The sequence below is a fragment of the Microchirus variegatus genome (genome assembly GCF_963457635.1).
Source record: "Microchirus variegatus genome assembly, chromosome: 9".
Lineage (NCBI taxonomy): Eukaryota > Metazoa > Chordata > Actinopteri > Pleuronectiformes > Soleidae > Microchirus > Microchirus variegatus.
The window spans coordinates 18,269,065-18,291,791 of record NC_139810.1 but is presented as its reverse complement, the minus strand read 5'-3'; the positions used below and the strand labels follow the sequence as shown (position 1 = coordinate 18,291,791).

Genomic DNA, 22,727 nt, shown 5'->3' with positions numbered 1-22,727 from the left:
TAGAATTCAGTGCCAAATCCTATATTTTACAACAATGTTTTTAATACAGAAGCTACGAGTGGTGTACACACAAAAAATATATATGTCACATCTACAAAGTCACAATACAAATCACACACAACTGCAAATTTAAATTTTTAAGTAAGCTACTGTTTATTTGGGAGAGATAGGGGTGCTCATGTTTCCACAAAGTTCTACATGTGTACATCTGAAATGAAAAATGCCTTTTTTAACAGTTTTAGATCACATTCCTGGTCATATTGTTCACCTATTTATTATTATTATTATTATTCAATCATCTTGACTTGCACAGGGATTCATTGATTGATATCACCATTTCCATGCTGTGGCACAGTGATAAGTAGAGTAGAGTAGACACAGCTAAATTTACTCAAATGTCTAACCCGATTTAAGGTGTAACAGTTGTGCTTTGAGATTGCATGGGGGGAGGGAATCGCAAGGGCTACTAAGAGTACAAGTATTAGAGTTAGCTGTTCCAACACCTATATGTAAATATCTATGTCCCCCTATTCATCTTCATTTATGTTACATTTTTATTTAGTGAAATCAGTACAGTATCATAGGTTTTTATTTTTATACATTAACCTCTGGATTTAATCATCAGGATTTGCCGAGATTCCTGTCACAAAGGGAAAACGGTATCGAGGTCCATCCGAAGTGGCTCCATATTTGAGAAATCGCACCTTCGACTGCATACGTGGATGCATTACATCTACAGGTGCGTGGTTTTACATTGTATAATAACAAAAGCCATCAAAGTCTAACTCGGACCATAATGTTTTCTTTCAATGTTCTCACTATACTGTTGGTTGGGATGGGTCTTATAAGAGCCAATGCTTACGAGACATGAGTGTATACAGTATATGGGAAGAATTCTGAATATCAGTTGAATTTATCAAGTATGTGTAATTGTATAAGTGCTGGGTTGCGAAGAGTCCAATGTAGTACAAAGGTCTTGTGGATTTCTAGGTTTTAGGTGGTTCCTGGAAATTGTCTCAAAAGAACTTAACTTTTTTAAACAGACACTTCACTGTGCTAATTTACTCAGTATCCATTTTTTTCTTTCTTAAAACTCTTCAAAGATACAGCAGATTTCATTTGTTGTGGGGTTTTATTCCATTCCTCCCCTCATAAAGGGGATGTTCTTCACCCTACTTTGCTTCTGAGATTTGTTGTTTCAGGTTAAATACACTCTTATATTCAGGCTATGAGTATCTGCTGTGTCTGCAAATGGGACTGCACATGAGAAATTATGGTTATAAAAAGACTAATGACAACTTAAGAAATTGGTTTTAACCACCCACTTCTAAATTGTGTCATAAATATTTATCTGGTTGATCTATTACAGATTTGCCCAAGGCCTTCGACTGAGGCAAGTGGACATGCTGCAGGAAGGAATTACTCGGAGTTCTGCAACTCTGAGTAAACTTGCAGACAAGCTGCGGAGAGTTTGCAAATCAGGAATGAAAAGAATGAGAAGAAGAGGCAAGCAGACTGTTGGTCAAAGAGCAGAGATTGTTATGATAGATGAAAGCAAATTTGGCCATAAAAGAAAGGTATGAAAGTTACACTTATGAGTAATGTCAAATACATGTTTTTGTGTCTAAAAATGTGTATTTGATGTTGTTAAGTCTGTGCTAAACTCAGCTACTGTCAGTAGAGACAATATACATACATTTAAAACCTGTTTTTGCCTGAGGTGCTTGGAGGTGTCCTGTATCTCGAGAAGTAACTACTGCATTATGGAATAAGATACATTGTAGTTCATTGATGCAATCGAGGGGAATGTCGATTTTAAGAAACTACATTATTCTTATTATTATGATTTATTCTCTCCCATTTCCCACCATTATTGCAGAATCATTGTCCTCATTTTTAAGTATTTGCTCTTTGGGAATTTCAGTACAACAGAGGACGGGCAAGCAACAGGAGTTCCTGGGTGTTTGGAATGCTAGGGATTAAGGATGACAGGAGGAGACCCATTCTTAAGATTGTGCATCACCGTTCAGCCAGGCATCTCTTGCCTCTAATAAAGAAGCACGTTCGTCGTGGAAGCTCTGTCATTTCAGATGGGTGGAGGTCTTACCGCCGTCTTCAGGATGAAGGTTACAATCACCTGACTGTCAACCATCAAGATTTTTTTGTTGACCCTGTTACAGGTGCACATACACAAAACCTGGAGAGATTTTGGGGTATTTGCAAGTCAACTATCTGGAGACAAAGAGGGAACCGCACACAAAAACTGTTGAGGGATCACTTAGATGTAATTGAGTGGACTTATTGGCGTGGAAACCGTCACAGTAACGGAACACTTGGAATGCTTTTGCATGACATTATGAAAAAATATCCAGTATGAAACCTGTCTGAAATGTAGATAAAGATATCAAGTTGATATTTATACTACCACTCAAAAGTTTTGACACACTAAATTTACTGTTACCTCTGAGGAAAGGCTATTATCATGGACATGAAGGCCAAATGTCAACTCCTCCCCTTGTTGATGAAATATTAAGAAAGTGAGCTTCTTTGTTCAGTTATAATTCTGTTACATTGTATTAGAAATAGAATATTTGTGCACAGGGGAAAAAAAATCACCTGATGCAGTAATTATAGAGCAAGTTTAGGCTGTGGAAGTGCAATGTTTGTACAGTTCAGTACATTTGTTCTAACCTTTGTCATGTTGAGCTGTGCAGGTTTAATATTTTTAATATTTTAATTTTTTGTATTTGTATACTTTATATTGTGCAGTGTTTTTCTACAATAGAGTATCTGCATTATCATACAGTATGACCTGCTTATACATTTGATACCATATTGTATGACATATTTACATACACTGATACAGTTGTCAGTGTTTCAGGAATTTCAGGAAGACCCCATTACCTGTTCGAGCAGTATTTGTTGTCAGCCTTGGGAAAACCTGAACCAGTGGTGTAATAAATGAGGTATTTGTACTTGTGCTGTCTTTGTTATTCTACCACTGAATGAGAGGGAACCTATAGATAGATCCATTTTTTCAAAGGTGTAACCCATCACTTGTTTATTGCAGTAGTTATGTGCTATAGTATATTAACTAATTGTGAAAAAGAGGCAACTTTAGTTTAGGGAACATGTGTTGGTTAATAAGTGTTCAACTATTAGTGAATTAGTAATGATCGAGATGTCACTTTAGTATGGGGAACATATTCTAAGTAACAAAGACTTAATTTAGAGTTATTTGGACATTATTAATATTTGTAGTTTTGTGTTTTGTTATGAAAGAACAGACCATATTCATTAAGTGGTATTAAGGGAGAATAACTATTCTTGGGGTACTACCACCTTATAAAGTCTATACTAAGCAAAGCATATTGAGATCGTAATTCCTATACAACAACTTCCTTACTTAGTACTAATAAGCAATAATTCTGAGGTTATTGAGGGAAGACTCTTAGTTAATGGCTTACTGGTTGTATAATAAGGCCATGCAGAATAAGGCATTAATTAGTACTTAATAATGACTAATTAAGAGCCAATATGTTACTAACTTGCATGTTAATAAGCAACTAATTAATGGTGAATATGTGTACCTTAAAATAAAGTGTTACCGAATTTTAACAGCTGATGATGTTGATGATACAAAGCCCATGAGGTCTGATGAGTCTCAAGTCTAATGTGTGCAAATGGGACTTGGTATCCCTTGCTGAAGGTTTTTGCTGATAACGGAAGCTCTTGATAAGCTGGGGATCATCAATCTTAGTCTTAGAGATAGTCTCAGCTTAACACTAATAGGGTTGTAAAAGGCCTTCACCTTATATGGCCTAGCTAATAAACCCATTTGTGATGAGCCCGAAGGTCAACTGAATGGATATTCACATTCACCTGCACATTACAGGCAGGTTTTTGTCTTTGACAAGACATGGATGACTTGGAAGTCTGACATACATGTGATGGAGTGATGCTTCACATGGGTGTTTCAGTTTTGGTTTGTATGTCACACTAGAGATTGGACTTTGAAATGACTTTGAAAGTATCTGTCAGACACTAAAATTCTTCTTGGCAGTGTCTTGCACCACAAAGTCCACTCAAATATGCAGCTTTTCCATTTAGTGTCCCAGCCTGAGACAACCAGCAGCATCATATAATCGCTTTTGCAACATGGGCCTTTTGAAGTCTGAGACTATCCCTGAAATTATCAAAGTCAGTGACACTTCAACTCATCACAGGTTTTGATGGCAAAAATATCAGATAATGGCCTTTGTACAAGGGAGTGGGGCCGCTACATTATCTTCACGCCATTATATCTCCTTTGAAGAGTCCTCAAGGCCAAATCATAAAGACCAATGTCGGAGGCTCAAAAGATGCAACTGTATCATTGTCAAGCGGTTGATGACAAGATGTATCCAATCTGTTTTCTGTCGCCCAGTGCTAGTTACATCTCTGACACACAGATGTCGATCTTTGACGCAAGTTGTGCAAACAGGACAGTATTGAATCAAGCGATTGCAATGTTCTGGGACATTGTGGCCATCTAATCACTTTCATTAGCAACATAAATCATGACAGCTTGACATTTATTGTGGAGGTGATGGGTTGATCTTGTGGACTCGGAGACAGTGCACGTGGAGATTAATGTCGCTATCTCTTGAAAGCACGGATACGTAGAGCATTTGTAAGGAAAGGAGGGTTGAAAAGAAAACAAAACTGACACATGAGATACGAGAGCCTTAAAATGTTAAATATGTGTTTAGTATTGTAGCCAGAATTTGTATGTGTCCGCGGTTCCTTTGACCAGGTATCCATTTATTGTATCATGCTAAGTATCAAATTTGGCTTAAGAGTGAAGAAAATCAAGAGATTTAGTGTTTGGCTATATTTGAGGCTACGTATGGCAACATTTCACACAAATGTGTACATATCTAATAATCAAATGGTAAATTTAGAATTCCAATATGCATTTATTCCTCATCTTCAAGGAAACATACAGCTTGTAGTCGTAACTGGTGAATTGGTGAGCATGGCTGTGAGCGTTGACTGCTAGTCAATTATCTAGAAAGGCCAAACATTCGAGTTTTGTATTGTTATCCAGGTGTTGTGGTCTGAAAGTATGCAGAGGCTTTATATGCCATTATTTGGAATGCATTTTATTGCTCATGCACTTAAGGACTGATGGAAAGACGAGAATTTGTAAACAAGCAGCCGCTATGATTTAGAGGCCATTATATGCATTTGGCATATTATTATTTTTTTTATTTTTTTTTGCATGAACCATATGCAAAATGGTTTCCTCACTAAGCGCCACAGTGAAAGAAACCGTTTGTAGTTACTATCTCCAGACAGTATCTTTTGGCTGTAGCAACTGGCTAAACTGCTCTGGTCTTTATATGTTTCCACCGTGTAAATAATCTGTTTGGCCACCAGAGAAAATCACAAGGATAGACAGCGCAGTACACAGTTACAGTCCATTTGGTACACACAAATGCTTTTTTGTGTTTTATCTTCACATCATACTTAAAATAATACACATGCTAATAGCAGTCATTTGAACAATTACACTGCCATTATTATTGCTGATATTTTTAAACGTGAGCGTACTCCAGTAGCATTTGAAGTCAGCTTTTTTTATGGGGTTTTATGGGCTTTTTTAGCTTTACTTGCTGGTGGCATTTTAGACGGAGTAATCTGAGGGATAGATGTTTGTTCCTTCACTAGATTCATTTTGGTTAAGGAAATAGCAGCTTTAACAGATAAAACATTCAGCCAGTTTAGTAACATGTTTGTTGTGGTTAATTAAACATACACATGTGTTGAAGTGTGTTGGTAAGGTCAAAGCAACTAAAAAACACAGACCTACCTATCTAACAAAGAGTGTCTTATGAATACTGCAATCTGTTTACTCTCTTCTGAGCACACGCTGCTCCATTCACCTCTGTCCTACTGATGACCTAACATCTACGTTCCACGTCTTCCCAGTAAACACAGAGGCTATACCAGCACAAAAAGACCATTGAGGGAGTGAAGACCTAAGTGGATAGGTAGAGCACAGAGGGGGAGGGATACCCAAGGGAGGTGTTCAATAATAGACATGCAAAATTGCATCTTAAATTAACGTAATTGTTTAAATATGTGTCACATTTTTGTCTGTTAGGTGCATCATGTCAAACTTGTATCTCAGTAGTTCCAAGCTGAACACAAACAAAACCACACTCATACCCCATGCAGGAAATCCACGGTTAGGCCTTGTTTATTTATCTGTTGGAGAAATCTCATCAGTAAGTCACTCAGAGCGGCTTTGGTCTTCTCAAGCATCATCATGTGTAGAGCTTGACCTCGGCATAAACCCTCAGAGTCCCAAAGAAAGCCCCCGCTTGTCCAGAGCACCAACCCATATATACATGCACTTAGCCTCCAAGTCACTGGAGACTTTTCATTTCTATGTTTGAGCCTGTGCCCAAGCTCCTTGTATATGTGTGAGCTTACGTGCGTGCAATTAAAAATGCAGAAAACCGCAGGACAGATTTGAAGAGGGATGCCAATGCCTGGCCTAAAACACACACAATAAAACAAGGAAAACACTGGTCTTCCACTACTCTTATGTCCTTCTGTCTTAAAGCTTACTCTAACGTCTGTCCACATCCAGCCTTCAAAGTTGAGCCAACTTGTCCTTCCTGTATGTATATTGAATTTGAAGGAAACAAGCAAGTGGAGAAATTAGAAGCTACACAAACTGCTCTGTTGATGTTAAAATATGCAAACATTATACTGTATAACCACAGCCTGATAAAAGACATGCAATATACCCACCAATTATCTATCATCCTGTGACAGTATCTCACTGCCTGCTGCAGAGATCTCCCTTCCGCGTTTTCGCATCCATTTTACCTACTAAAATGAATTCATGGATGGATTAATGTTGGCACTAGACAGGGAAAGACAGCATGATGGAGTCCATGTTCCTAAAAACACAAATTCAGTTTGCAAGGGAAATCTAGATATGAAACATATGACACAGCTGAACTGAAAAAGCCAATATCAGATTTATGTAGCTCATAAATGTTAAATCCATATATGCATAGGCTGTGTAGGCATCTTGCTCAACTGAGATATGTGAAATGAAAAGTATCCGGGGCACGACCTTTGATACATTCCATATGCCCTCAAGTCAAGGCCCTAAATCTTACTCCCATAACCCGCTGCTTGCTTAGAGGCAATATGTGTCATGAAAAGAATAGGAGATCATTAGAAATAAGGCAATATTATTTTTCTTCCTGCAACCACGTATCGATAAACTGCAACCTTTATCAAAATGAAGAGGGAAAACGTGATATATCATTATTTGAAAGGCATGCTGCAGCCGCTGCTGATGCTGTGTATGCAATCCTCTTAGGCCAAAAGGTAGTGTTATTTATTGGACGTCAACCGTGCAGCTGCCACAACATCTGCTTGCAGAAGATCTATCGGCAAACCCTTATTCACTTATGATTATTACTGATCATCTGCCCAAATGACTTACCAATAAAGCATAGGCCGAGCAGATAATTTATCTGTATGGTTCTGTCAATATCAAGTTCAGAGTCATTGGCCTTAAAAGGATAAGGGGCCTTGGACGTCAGGTTATGGATTGCTGTACAAGTCCCTAGTGAAAATATGACCCTTTTAATAAATTTGCAGAATCTTGCTCTCTTCCTCCTCCCTCTGCATCCCCTTGCATTTCCCTCTCTCTTTGTCATGAAAGTGAGCTTCTTTCTCAAGGTTTATTTGCTGACTAAGGGCAAACCTCACCTTGTAACATCACTTTCCTACAGAGAAAAGACTTCAAACACCTCAACTGTCAAACCCGCTGAACGCAAATATTTGATCCGCTCATTTGTACCAGGTGTACAATGTGTGACACCTAGACCACACATGTCTATGCAGGACCTGTGAATCATACAGAACACTGAAATGATGAGACAAGCCTGTCCGGGGTCAACGTAAACCCTGCCAGGATAATTCACTATGGCATTCTCTTCATAAATCACGTAAAGAGTCTTAGGACATACGGGGTCAATGCTTGTTCTGTAAATAACAGTCATTTGTATTCGACAAGTGGCCGTGACTTTCCAGAGTCACACAATAGTTCCGAGTGTTTGCCTTCCAAATCTAACCTTTGTGCGCTTAAGCTCTATCTCACCAACAGTTCTCAGTTCCGTCACAGGCCGCACCCTGCATAGACCCATCTGGATGTAGGGTTGGGTAACAGTGTTAGCTTAAGCGCAGTGTGATAAGTGTCAAGCCAATCTGATCTCTAGTTTTTCTCCTAGACAATAGCATCCCACACATTCCTTTTATATATACATATATACTGTATATGTATTCACTTTTATTAATGAGCTGTATCATTTTCTCACATTAGGCTTCGATAACGATAAGGACTCAAACAGTGGTTATTATTGTTTTAAACCTATAAACCAGTCAAAACTTAAGAGCAGAGAAAGTTTTCTATGAGAACTCTTCTTGATGTTTGCCTTGGCCAATGCACCTCAAGTCTTTCATTTTTTTTTAAAAATGACCATGAGTATATTCTATCTGATGGATGCCCAGCTTCCTGGCATTTACTAGCGCAGATTTCTACCCTGCTTCCTTCTCCTCAGGCTTTACTCTTTTCCACCGCCCCGCTAACAACCTTATTGTTGAGGCATGTTTTTAAGAAGTCATAGTGCTGATAGTCTTGTTTTGGGTCAGCCGTCAAGGCCCCTGTCTCTGGGAAGTCCCGAAATAGCCCCATTTTACACCCTTTTAAAGGACAAGCCAAAGAAAGGAATTTTCGACCAGGCACCATCTTACTTGATGCTGAATCAGACGTGTATCCTTAGTCAAACAATATCTAACAGATTCTGGCAGGGGAGTGTAAAAAGTTCATTATCAGGAAGTTCAAATGATAGCAAGTGACCTCAGGGGGGAATAAAACACTGGAGACTTGATATCTCAATTTCTTTTTCTTCCTTTTTTGGGCAGTTGTGTCATTTCATTGATTGTGTGAAGTGTTCCGATCAGGTTTGCCAGTATCTGGGAGTCAAAGGAATCAGATCCATTTGTTGAGATCATGTTTGACATGATGGTTTGCTCCTATTTAAACGGCTCCAGCAACGAGACACAGAGCCTCCTCTTTCATTTTTCTCTTTTTTTCACTGTCTAACGCAAATACTTGTTCTCTGCAGTTCATTATTCAACATGACCCATACTGAAAGACTGTTTTTTTTTTTCCCCCTCTCATCTATGTGTCAGAAAGATCAATAACCCATCTAGGGTATTACTACCACAATAAAATCCTGCCATCATGCCAAAAAGCTGCAAAAGTTCCCAATAAATGCGTAGCAAAACTTTCAATTTGTGGCTTTCTTGGTGTGGCTATTGCAGTCAATGTATTGTCAGTCATGGCCCCGGTTCAAAAAGCCTGAGGTTTGTTTGCTGCTGGTTTCTTTTTGGAAACTTGTGGCTTTGTGACATCCGCAGCCATTCATTGGGCCGTGTTGCTGTATTGCCTCATATTATTCAGAGTTGAGGAGAATTGTTCTTGGCAACAGAATGCTAACATTTTCCTACAGTGCAATCCTCCAAGTGGGGCCCTCTTCTTCTCCTTGTGCTTGTGGATGATGATGAACAAGCTTTGTAAGATCCTTCTCCAGTTGCTATGGCTACTGACTCTATGGCCTTCTCACTGGTTAATTGCTAAGATTATTGTATGGGTCAGTCTATCAAGGTTAGACTTGAGCTGCACATGTTATTCTGCTACCATGTTCTACCACTACATATTCAACATGGACTTATCCAGAACACCCCTAAGGGTATTTGTCTTGTATTTTAAACATTAAATAAGTTCTGGAAATAAACTGGGTGGGATTTCGCTCTGTCATTTTATTTTAAGGCTGTGACAGGTCTTGGAAAAACAATGAGGCAGTCCACACCGAGTGACTCTTTCCATGTCATGTTTTCTTTTGTCCGCTTGCTCATCATAGCATGTCAATACAAATGGTGCTAAAGTGGCGCTGAAAAACTCCCGACTCTGTCCAATAACAAAAGCTACGTTATGAGACACTAATAATGGTGGGGTTTTCCCTCCGCCCTAGTGTGAAAACACCACAGACATGGCAACACACACACACACACACGCATATACACACATTTACACATACCCCTAATGAGGGTCTGGACAGGTCTTGGTGGAAGGATTCTGCAGGTGGCTGCACTTTCATCAAGCCACAACTGGATTTGTTTATGTTTGAGGTCATATGGGCCAGAAAAAGAGAATTCTGTGTGCCCAGACACACTTACATACACGTTCTAATTACCCTACCCTTCAGTGTTTTCTCTTTTCCATAAGACATATTGACATGTCAGCATTCAGCGGGCGAGATACAGGACAATTTTACCTCTCTCTCTGTGTCGTGGAAAAACTACCCCTCTCAACATAGGCCGGTCTCTATTTGGACCTGTCTTTTCCAACGCAGAGTAAAAGTCACTTTGAGATGAAGGTGACACGTGCAATAAATCATAGCTCTGCCAGTCAGTGGCCAATCACATTTTCCTTCCCTAATTAATAGCTTATTTATTTGCTTGGCGGGGTCGGGCCCTGCTATTCTGTGTGTTTTTGTCTGGCTTGTGTGTGCGTGTGCGCGTACACGCATGTGTGTGTATATACAGTATACCTGTGTTGAAAGAGCTTCTCCACCTGCCTTTGTTTTAGTCATTCTAATCATTGCAATATAAACTAACTACCAATCATGAAATTCTACTTTTTATCATAGTAGGTAATTGGGCCACATTTCCAACAGACAACAAACACTTTAGAATTAAGAGCCAAGATGTTTTTCAGTGTTGTTCTCCTGACAGACAGCGAGTGTTTCTAGAACCAAAGCTGATGTTTGGACAATAAAAAAGCCCACACAGTCTCGACCCCCCACCTTAAGCTGAAAGACATTAAGGAATCAGTAAAACCACTCATGTCTGCTTGAATGTCTTTTACAGTTTCAGGTTACTCTCCCACAATTTGATACACACACATATTTACACTTGGCATGTAGCTGAACAGAGCAGGCAGTAAGTCCAGACATTGTCTTATACTTGTTGAACGGCTGGTAGCATTTTAGTAGACTCAGCCAAGCTGTTGGTTTTGTAAACTGTTGCAGCTGGTCTTGTGCATTACAAGAAAGGGGAAGTGCTCTCTCTCTCTCTCTGGTGTGCTCTCTCACTCTCTCTCACTACTACTCTATTACCTTGTTTAAAGTTCACAAGCACATTTTTTTACTAAAGAGAGCCGAGACATACACCTAATTTATTTTTTCTTATGTTAAATGGTCTCACACAATCACTTGTTGTATGGATTGGTTCTACTGCGTATTCCACACAATAACATAGTAAATAAAGTAAGGTTGTTTTTAAGTAAAATTACCTCTGTTGTGGCTCACTTTGCAGTAAATACACACACAGGCACATCCTGCTGCACAAAGGCCTGAGTTTTTCCATCTACTGATTGATTAAAATCTGCACAGAAACGGAAGAGCAATTGTACAGAATTAAAATAAAGATATCCCTAATTTCATTCAAGAGAGAGATTGTGATCTAAGGATTCATTGGTTTGGTTTTTGCTGTGTGGACATAATAGTTGAATTGCTTATTCTGTTTTTTTTTTTTCTTCCTTCCACCTAAAAATGTTTAACTAATACTGAACCACTATTAACAGGAATATGTATTTCCTTGTTTCACCCTTTGTCATCTTGGTTGACACAGTCAGCCTAAAAATGTACCAAAATTTCCCTCCAAGTCATCTTAGTTAGGTTGCAATAAAACATTAGTTTGGTTGGAAGGACCAAAAATAGCATTATCAAGAAGTTTATACTAGAGCTTAAATGATTAATCGATGAATCAATTATTTATCGATTAATAAATGAATCGCCAACTATTTTGATAATCGATAATCGGTTTGAAGCTTTTTTCATTATTTAAACAAGATTTCTGATTGTTTTAGCTTCTTAAATGTGGATATTTTCTTGGTTTCTTTGCTCCACATAACAAAGAAATCATTAAAACTGAATCGTTTTGGTTTGTGGACAAAATAAGACATTCGAGAACATCATCATTTCCAGCTTTGACAAACATTGATCAACGTTTTTGACATTTTATGGACCAAACGATTCATCTATTAATCGACAAAATAATCGACAGATTACATACAATACATATTCCTTTCCTGTGAATACTTGTATAGAAAGGTGCATAAAGAGGTTGCTGTTTGACAAAATCCAAAGAACAGCTCCAGAGTTTCCATGTCAGATTCCACAGAAGATAAATGTCTCTCACCCAATCGTGGGACACATTGGTTTAGAAAATACAAACGTTTATATGCCGGCTCTAATATAAAGGGCAGCCTTGTCACAACACCCAAACAACACACCTACTGTAAAATGGCAGATGAGGAGGATAGGGAGCAGGAAAAGGGAGGTACAGATACACCATGTGTCTGTGCTTGAGGAAGTTTTATAGGTCTAATTTCACTTAAATTCAGTGAAGGACTATACGCCAAATCCACCCACCCTAAGCCAAAACTGGCCCGAAAAACCGACGGCATCTCTTCTTTGATCCTCGGTTGCCATCAATGGGCTTCAGAGAGGGACAGAAAGAGACAGAGAGACGCTGGGTTGCCATTATATGTGAAATGCCTCCTCATTGCAGCAGAGCAACCCCATATCTTCACCATTTCCCCCACTTCCCTCATTTCCTCTGGCAGACACTGGGAGCATTCTACCACCCATCTGCCCCCAGTAAATATTGCTTGAAGGCTTAATTATACAGACACACACAGAAACTGTCTCAGCGAAAAATTTCCTGCAATGCTGAAGCGGAGAATTAATGCCAAATCTGTGGGGCATTCATTCATCAGGATGTGTATGTGTGTGTTATGTTTTCATCTGTGCGTGTGTGTGTGTGTGTGTTTTTGTGACCTCTCAATCCATTATTATATCCCTCTGGTTACATTTGTTGCCCCAAGGGTGTGTGTGATGAACTGTGAACACCCTGTGCTCATGTCATCAAGTAGCGATGGTCACACGCCACGGCCGAAGACCCACGAAAGCACAGTAATCAATAGGAATGATTTGAGAAACTGTTTGTCTTTTCAGTTTGATAAAAACGCTGCGGTGTAGATCTCAATGTTAATTTTGAAAATGTTTTTTTTTGTTTGTCCTCAGCAGATGATGAATGACCATGAAGAAGCCTCACCTGACAGCTGCGTCAAAAAGGTAGGACAGCTATGTGTGTGTGTCTCAATAGGAATAAAATACACTTTGAAACTATCCAAGCACAGAAGAGAACTCTATCCCAGCTGCGTTACGTTGGCTGTGTTTGTGAAAAGAACAATGTTTGCACTCAAATATTATTACATTTGCACATAGTTAGGCCATGTGTATACTGTTCAGCTTGAACGCTGACATCCTTTCGTTTTACTACGCAATCACTGGCAACCGTTTCACCAACAACTACGCCCAGAGACAATGATCTGAAATCCTCTTTTCTCACTGTGGCAGGTGCCCTGTCATCAAGCAGTCCGTAAACACACTATATGAGGTGATACATTTACTGACGAGGCCGGACAGTTTGTTTTTACGTTCAGTGTCACAGGGTCAAGACACGGTGGAAGGAGTGTTCATGTCCATCTAATCGTCCTTGAAAGAGCAATGTCTGTTACGGGGGGAGACACTTTCCTATGATGAATGAAGCCATGAAGACATAACTCCAGCTCTAGTTAGTGGCAAGAAACTGAAACGAATGGCCGACAGTTGAACACCAATAAGTCAAATACTGTGATATTTTCAAATATAAAACGGGGCTAAATTCTTTATGTATTGTTTCTGTATGTACACTACTGATCAAAAGTTTGGGGTCACCTATACAATTTTTTTGTGATTTCCATTAAAGCTCACACTTTTATTCATCAAAAGAGTTGCAAAATGAATAGAAAATATAGTCACAGACATTGACAAGATTAGAAATAATGATTTTTATTCAAAATAATTATTTTGCCCTTCAAACTTTGCTTTCGTCAAAGAACCAGCAAAACTGTTTACAGCCGTGCTAACATCATTGCACAAGGGTTTTCAAGGGTTTTCTAATCATCCAATAGCCTTATAACGCGATTAGCAAACACAATGTACCATTAGAACACTGGAAAGATGGTTGCTGGAAATGGGCCTCTATACACATATGTATATATTCCATTAAGAACCAGACGTTTGCAGCTAGAATAGTAGTTTACCACATTAACAATGTATAGAGTGTATTTCTGATTCATTTAATGTTATAGTCATTGAAAAAAAGTGTTTTTCCTTCAAAAATAAGGACATTTCTAAGTGAGCCCAAACTTTTGAACAGTAGTGTATGTGTTTAGTTATCAAATATATTAGAGCTCAGATTCAGACTTGGTCTCTATACTTTAGGTTTATCTCACATGACAGGACGGTCAAAACATCAGAAGCAGAACTAATGTTGGACCTGCTTTTCTGTGCAGCAGCTCCCGTTAATAAAAGCAGTGTGTGAGAGGAGTGAACACATTCACGTCTCCTCGTGAACAACCTTAACAAGACGTATTTCACTCCAAACCTCCTCTGGCATAATTGACAATTATGACCCTTAGAAAAACAAAATGACTTAAATTTCCTCATTTGCATTTCAGGTCAAGGGTCTTGTTGCTGCACCCTCTATAAACAGGCGGGCATGCAAATCAAGCAACTGCTCAGATGATTTGAAATCCGACATTAGTCAATGAGCTTATTTTAAGAGTTGACCACAGGTGGTTTGGGCTGCCCCCCCCCCCCACATGTTCATACAATGTGGAAAACCCTTGATAGTTTTATAAACTACCTAACCACCTTACACATGCACTCCGCTCTGCATGCACAAGCTGCAGATGCACAGATAGGAGCAAAAAAAAAAGTTGAAACGCACTCAGGTTTACACAGATGAGAGAACACAGACATAAAGTACAGCACTTAACACACACACACACACACACACACACACACACACACACACACACACACACACACACACACACACACACACACACACACACACACAGCCACATGTCATTATGCAGAGTGTGAGTTGCGGTGGGCCCTCATCGGGCAGTGGCCGACCACATGCCTGTTATGAATATGAATGAAATTATGCATGAGCCATTCCTTATGACATGACTCATTCATCCACATCGTACAGTCACACACAGGCCCAGGGAATGAATGTGCGTGCACACACACACACACACACACACACACACACACACACACACACACACACACACACACACACACACACACACACACGTATAAACGCACATGTGCACATAAACACTGATTTCTCCTGCCGCCACCATGTCATTACAACCGCTATGCTTGATTAAGGCAGAATGTTAATTGAGTTGTAGCCAGTGAATGAAGTAGTTTACTGCTGAAAGGTGTGTGTGTGTGTGTGTGTGTGTGTGTGTGTGTGTGTGTGTGTGTGTGTGTGTGTGTGTGTGTGTGTGTGTGTGTGTGTGTGTGTGTGTGTGTGTGTGTGTGTGTGTGTGTGTGTTTTCATCACTGTTGCTCTGCTTTACATTACAGTTAAACAGATCTCATTTGTTTTTATGCTGTATAGGAAAACTATATATATATATATATATATATATATATATATATATGGTACAACTGCATGATGTCACACAAAAAAGAAAAAATACATATAGAGTAGTATTTGTATAACATTTGAAAGACAACAAAAAAAACATACTTTTGTCTCGCGCTCTCTGTTGCCTAGATTTGCATTGATAGATGTCCACTGTTGTCATTTATCTCGCTGTCACACAAAAACCCCACGTTTGACTTAAGATTCATAAGATACATTCTTCTGTTGCCGGCACTCAAGGGATTTTCTTCCTTGACAATGTGTAGCTGGGGCGCACAGATACTGTAAATACTGCACTCGTGCTTAGTTACTCGTGCTAAGTTGACATGAGCCTTTTCAAAACCCCACTTACAAAGAGATGTGAGGGGGGGGAAAGCAGCAAAGTCAACAGTTTTGTATGAATGTAACTAAATGATGCATTTAAAAATAAAAAATATCAGTGACGCATTCAAATTGACCACCAGAAGAACAGGTTGTTTCCAAAAGATTAATTCCATGCTGTTGAGTCGGTCTGAAAGGAATGCAAAGACAAGTGGAGGAGTCAGGGTTAAGGCGAGGGATCACACAGAAGCAAAGATGTTTGTGTAGCTTTTTCTAGCCTTGACTGAGCGCTGACCAGTGTGTGTGTGTGTGTGTGTGTGTGTGTGAGCGAGAGATTCATATCCTGCCCTTCCTCAGACATGTATCAAGCCATATATGTGCTCAAATAAATACACGTGCCTCTTCACCCCACATACAGAAAATAAAAGGTCCCGTTATCTGAATCACCTACTTCATCCATTTCCCTCCACTCTTTTAATTTCTCTCTCTCTCAGCAGACAGGATGGTGCTGTTGGGAGGTATAGATTTCTATCAGAGCCTATCGGTGATAGGGATCAGGGATTGTTTGGTTTGTTCTGGTCCGGCCATACAAGACAGGACTATCTGTCTGTTTAGCTGTCTAGGCCCTGCTTATGTATGTTCTCATTCACATTCAGCACATATACTTCAGTGTGTGTGTGTGTGTGTGTGTGTGTTATTGTGGTACAGGAGGACTAGTGTTTCTTTTTGGATTTAAAAGTGATGGCCAGATAGTGAGCAGGAGCAAAGAAGACAAGCCTACGCTCTGTGTGTGCGCGGGTGTATTTCTGTGTGAGAGCTCTGTGTGTGTGTGTGTGTGTGTGTGTGTGTGTGTGTGTGTGTGTGTGTGTGTGTGTGTGTGTGTGTGTGTGTGTGTGTTTGTGTGTGTTAATCCTCATCTTCAGAAGAGAGCTGCTGTCCATCCCGACGTGTGTAAACACTGCCGCAGATCAGATGGCAGATAATGACTTCCAGATAGACACCCTCCATTCAACCAGCAGAGAAAATCAATGAGCACTGATTGCTTTTTTCCCAAGACGATCATCTCCCCCCGAAGGCTACTATCTATCTCCCTCTCTCTCTTTTTCTGTCTCTCTTTCTTTCTCAATATCTCTCACCCCAATCCCCATTCATGGTACCTCTCGGTATCACAGAGATTGGATCTGTTCATGTTGCTTTTCATGGAGGATTTACTGTGAAAAGATACAGAAGAATGTCTTTTTTTTTCGAGTCGCAGTTACTCTGTGTCACTCTTCCGCTACGATTTGTCTCAGTGAAGGCGGACATACTTTCCTAACACGTTCCCCTTCAGGACTCTCTTGACAGCGACACATCCCCTTTCTTCCCCGACCTTTTGTTATCCCGTGCTCTTTTATTCCAATCTCTAGCACTTTGTTATTGTTCTGTCTGCGTCGTGATGCAAAGTATACATCTGTGAACTCTGACCTATAAGTAGCTCTTTCCCACTCTGTGTTGAAAGACCGAGGAGCCAAATGGGGCTCAGCTGTGATCGGGATTCTCCGGGTTGTGTTTGTGCGTGCACATGTGTGTGAATATGTTTCTTTTGCCGTATCAAGCTGGGGAATTGAGTCTCTAAATACGCTCGCTAAATGACCCTAAATGTATGAGGGCTATTATGTGGACAGAGGGAGGCTCATGGGTCACAGAAGAGATCCAGTGCTGCGGGGCCATAGTTTACCCCCTGCCGACAGCACCACACTCCCCCATTCCTCCCCCTGCTTAAATAGGCTCATGATTGATTGATAATTATGATAATTTGTTTGAAATGATTATCTGGATATTATAATCATTTGCCACCCCGGTGCGCCATGGGGGCAAGTCATTTTTCATAATGCTGAACGTTACAAAATACCCCCCGGTTATAGGGGTGGTTCTGTGCATGTGTGTGTGTGTGTGCATGTGTGTGTGTGTGTGTGTGTGTGTGTGTGTGTGTGTGTGTGTGTGTGTGTGTGTGTGAATGTGAATATCCGGGGCCTGGCAGTGGGTTCCCAAGAGCCATGACTTGACTGTTTAGTGATGAGCCCAAAAAGCAGGAAATGGCCTGAGCACACACACACGTCCCCAAGCATACACACACACACACACACACACACACACACACACACACACACACACACACACACACACACACACACACACACACACACACACACACACACACACGTGCATATGTGCACAATAAAGCTGTGTTTCCACACCCAGTTTGAAACAATGCAAACAGCAATTTGCAAAAGGCTGTGATTGTCCTGTGCCAATTAGAAAATTTAACACACAGTCATTATTTATTTATTTTTTTCATAGCATCTCATATGGTAAGGTTCCATCTTGTTTTAAATCTATAAGACAGTAGATATTCAACTGAAGCTCAATTAAAAATGTATCTAATTACAACATAATGTCCGTATTACAATTAGATATTTTACCCAAAACCATTTCCACCGTGGATTTGTCCCAGGAAAACTTCTCATTATCAAATCTGGCCCTCATTGAAAAGATTTATCTGCACTGATGTGGTGTAAAAACACTTTTCTTTTGTCAAGACTACCTCCCAATTGCTGAAAAAGCTGGGCTTAAGGTCATATATTTATTGACTGATTGATTTAAATTCGATTCGGCAAAAATTGTTTTAAAATGACACACTTTTGGTGTTCACATATTCCTGCAGGACTTGGTAACCAATAGGATCTATGGAAGGGCACATGGTTCAGACAAAGTTGGGGTTGTTGGAGAAGAGGTGGGAGTAGGAGGAGAGGTGAAAATAGGAAGAAAAATGGTCTTTCTTTCTGTGTCATGTCGTGTCTGTGGGAACTGTCCTAGCTATGGTTACTGCAGAATGCTGTCATTATGCCTTGTGAGGAGCATTCACTCAAAGGCCACTGCTGTGTGTCACTGTATTCATGTATATGTGTGTGTATATGTGCTCGCAGAATGTCTTTTTTTTTTTTTTTTACTTCGTGTGTGTGTGTGTGTGTGTAGTGTTAGCGTGGGCCTTGACTGACGCATCTTTGTTGTTATCACAGATCAAAACCTGACGTCACAGTGGAGTGAAGCGCTGGGAGAGGAATTCAAGTGGGAATGAAAGAGAGACAGAGTAGAACAGATAGAGAGGGAAAGAGTGAGGGGGCGGAGGAGAAGCACGAGGTGATTGGAGGCACTTTCACATCAGCTGGCTCTCTGACCTCTCTCGTTCACGCTCTCCCTCTCTCTCTTTTTTTCTTCTTTTCTTCTGCCTTTCACTCTTGCCCTCCTTCTCTCATTCCTCTTCTTGCAGTCTTTGTCTCTCCCGGTGGCCATTCCCACCACATTCTCTGGGGTCACCCAACAAAAGAAGAAGGACAGTAGTCTGACAGTTGCAGAATCAGTCATATAATACACTTATACACACTCTAGTGGCGATTGCTCTTAGACAGCAAGGGAAGCTCAGCTTCCTTTAAATTTCAATACTAATCTTGCGCTACAGCGCAATTAGAACGTGTCGCTTTAGTTCGTTCAGGTTTCACGGACCATTTTCATATTCCCGTTGCAGGCTCCGCACTAAAAACCACTTGAATCTCAGCTTCAACTGCTCACTACGGAACAACACAGCATTTTTATATGTATTATTATCAGGGTGATTGGCAAAAACGTCACTTCCACAGAAGCTCAGCTTCTCTGGGAGTCAGCGGAGCAGTGGGCTGTGGCCCATACGCCGGGCTTCTGCATAATGATCGGCTCGGCCCTGTGTGGATTTTGTGAGGGAAGTCTGTAGAAGGATATACCTGGTCCTTGTGTGTGTTATTTGCCCGGCGATATAGACCATTTTCATTTGTACATATACACTGTAAATAAAAACGCTTTTATAGGATTTCATTTTTGATATAATTATTGTGTTTCCTTGTTCTAGGTTATGTAAGAATGTATGTATAAATTACTGGGCCCGAAATGAGCTTCCCCTGTTTCAAAGACCAGCAACCGCCACTGACACACATACACATATATCTAAAGAAACAAAACTCTCCTGGGAGTCACCATTTCAAAAGAAATTAGACAAAAATAGACATACAATATATAGAAAAATGACATCAAATCAAAACAGTTTTCTTCTTTCTTCTTCATTTCTTCTTCTTTTTCTGTGCTTGTAAGGCCATTTTGAACTCATATGCTTTAAAATAGACCCTAAAACACACACACACACACACTCACACACACGTCTGTCAAGAAAGCAGTAACTCGATTAAGGCAGACAGAGTGAATGCAGAGGGCTGGTTGGTCAAGCACTTGTGATAATAACACGACGACCCTCATGCCGTCGCCACAGAGACCGAGAAGCCAGGCGGAGGTGGAGAACAAAAGTTGCGTGGTCTTTCTCATCAAAAATATTTGTGTCAGACGGAGAAGATAAAGGTTCATCTGTATGTGTGTGTGTGTGTGTGAGAAAGGCCTGGTGCATATGAAACTTTGCATCACAAGGGGGAGTATTTTGTGTGTGTGTGTGTGTGTGTGCTGTGAAGAGCCTCACAATGTACAGGTCTGCCTTTTTAAAGCCATTTCAGCAAAGATATCTCGCACAAAGTCAAAGTATCTCATGAAATATCCTATCATGAAGGCCTTGAGGGCAACAAAAAACGGAGGTCAGGCATCAAAAAATGTGCTTAAGAAAGTATGATTGAAGGAGACATAGTAGGGTGTTGGTGCAATAACCTGAAGTTAAGGCAAGAGAGCGAGCTTCAGTAAAGATGGAAATCCTCAGAGGGCAAGAGACAGCCGGAGGGAGGAGGAGGAGGTGGGGGGGGGGGGGGGGGGGGGGGGGGGTTGCAGGGACAAGGAGGAATGCCAGAATGCCCAAGAGGGGCAAGAACTGCCAGTCCAGTCACAGACACGGCCCGTCTGGGGAAGAGAGAGTGGGGAGAGGGGCTGGCCCTGCTAACAACACAAGGTCATGTGAAAAAAGATCCCCCTTTCTCCACTCACCCACCTACTCATCCATCCATTCTCCTTTCCATCCCATCCATCCATGTGTCCGCACATCTCTATGCCCCCGTTGAGGTAGACAAAACATTTTTTTTGAATTTCTTCTGTTCTGGGAAAAAAAAAAAAAGTGTGCGAAAAAGGGAGCTCGGAGAGTAAAGGATGAGGAGAGACGGCGGGAGACAGTGCGAGTCTTTCTGGGGCGTAACAGGTCTTAGGGGAGCTTTTAGCCACAGAGTGGTAAGTGAAGTGTGCCGTGTGTTCGCTGTCTTTTGGAACATGAGCCGCAAACACACAGATACAGAGGCACATGTGTGTCTCCGTGTCTGTTAAGTGGGCCACAGACAGGCCAGAAAATGTACTGTTTTCTTTAGTGGAACTACATTTTTAGATCAGTTTGTTGAAATTGAAAGAAATTGTCTTTCTTATGCTTTGACATCCAGGACTTTTTGGGTGATCTTCAAGATTAAAATAATGTACTCAATGAAAGGTTTAACAAAACAATACTACATAAGACACATTTAAAAAACATCAGAGACGTTTTTTTTACAGTAAGTAAAAGCACTATTCGTAAAATTAAGACTGAATTAAATGACATGCAAAATGTTATTAATGGAGAGAATTTTTAAATTTCTCACGCTGTCTTCTCATACTTTATTTAGTTGTTTTGCTTCTTGTAGTTTTATATCTCATGAGTTCAACTCTGAAGAGAGATACATTTGGCATCTGGAGGGTGGAATGAAATACAATAAGTAGTTTCAGAATCTTTTTTTGGTTTTGCAGGAGTTCTTCGAAACCAACAGAGAGGAACAACATCAGTGAATATTGATTCTTTTGTCAAGAATGTTCTCTGTTAAATGTGAAGTGAAGCAATGTGTTAGCTGTTAGCTTTACATTAGTTTTACTTATTTTCTTTTTCTTCGTCGTCCTTTACTGCTACGTTTGGTGTTCCTCGGTTTCTTTTCTTCTAAAGTCGGGTCGCTCTCGAGTTCAGTCTCCGCAGAAGATCTGAGTACGCGTGATATTTGAAACAGATATAAAAAATGAAGTGTTTATCTCTTTTGTTGTTAGCACCGTGTGGCTGTTTGAATGTAGAATTGTATTGTCTTTTTATAGTGGGTTTTGTTTCAGAGAATTTTTCTATAAAGTTTTGTGGCTGCAATAACGAGGCAGTCATTCAGCTTGTAATACAGTTGCATTGTTGACAAAAAAAAAAAAATCTGTGTTTTGCTCTCAGCTGGTACAGAAATGTTGATTCATACCAGAAAATGAGGATAATCTGTTCTCAAACGCACACTTTCCCCTCTATTTCTACTTTATCCTCACTTCCTTTCCTCTTCCCCACCTACCATCCTTCGCTCCTTCCCTCCAATCTCGGCTGAACAGTATGGTCTTTGACTGAGTCTTAATCTTCATTACAGGGCATTAGTCCGCTGGGGAGGCCCTGTCTCGTCTCCCCACAGCGCAACCTGGCACTGTCCCGCTGGGGACGTCCCGCCACGGTACAGCACAGACACCCTGCCAACTCGCCCCTTCGCCCCCCCCCCCCCCCCCCCTCGGCTTCACCTTGGTCGTTCCTTCGCTCAAATGAACTGTTAAATAAACGGCAGGCCTTAATCCACATGAAGGAGTGGGGGTGGCGGTGGTGGAGTAGGTGGCAATGCTGGTCAGGAGAAACAATAGAGCTGGCCCCGGACGCCTCCATTTAAAGCAACCATCAATCA

At 40.5% G+C, this 22,727-nt stretch overlaps 1 protein-coding gene across 1 annotated transcript in view; it reads left to right on the top strand.

The window, feature by feature from the left end:
* Positions 1–22,727, top strand: part of prdm16 (PR domain containing 16) — a gene marked incomplete at both ends in the record, with an annotated part of 178,802 nt that overhangs the window by 87,042 nt on the left and 69,033 nt on the right. The window contains one exon of the mRNA XM_083894563.1: positions 13,230–13,277. Within this exon, the coding sequence (XP_083750689.1) occupies positions 13,230–13,277 (48 nt within the window). The remainder of the gene's footprint in view (positions 1–13,229; positions 13,278–22,727) is intronic.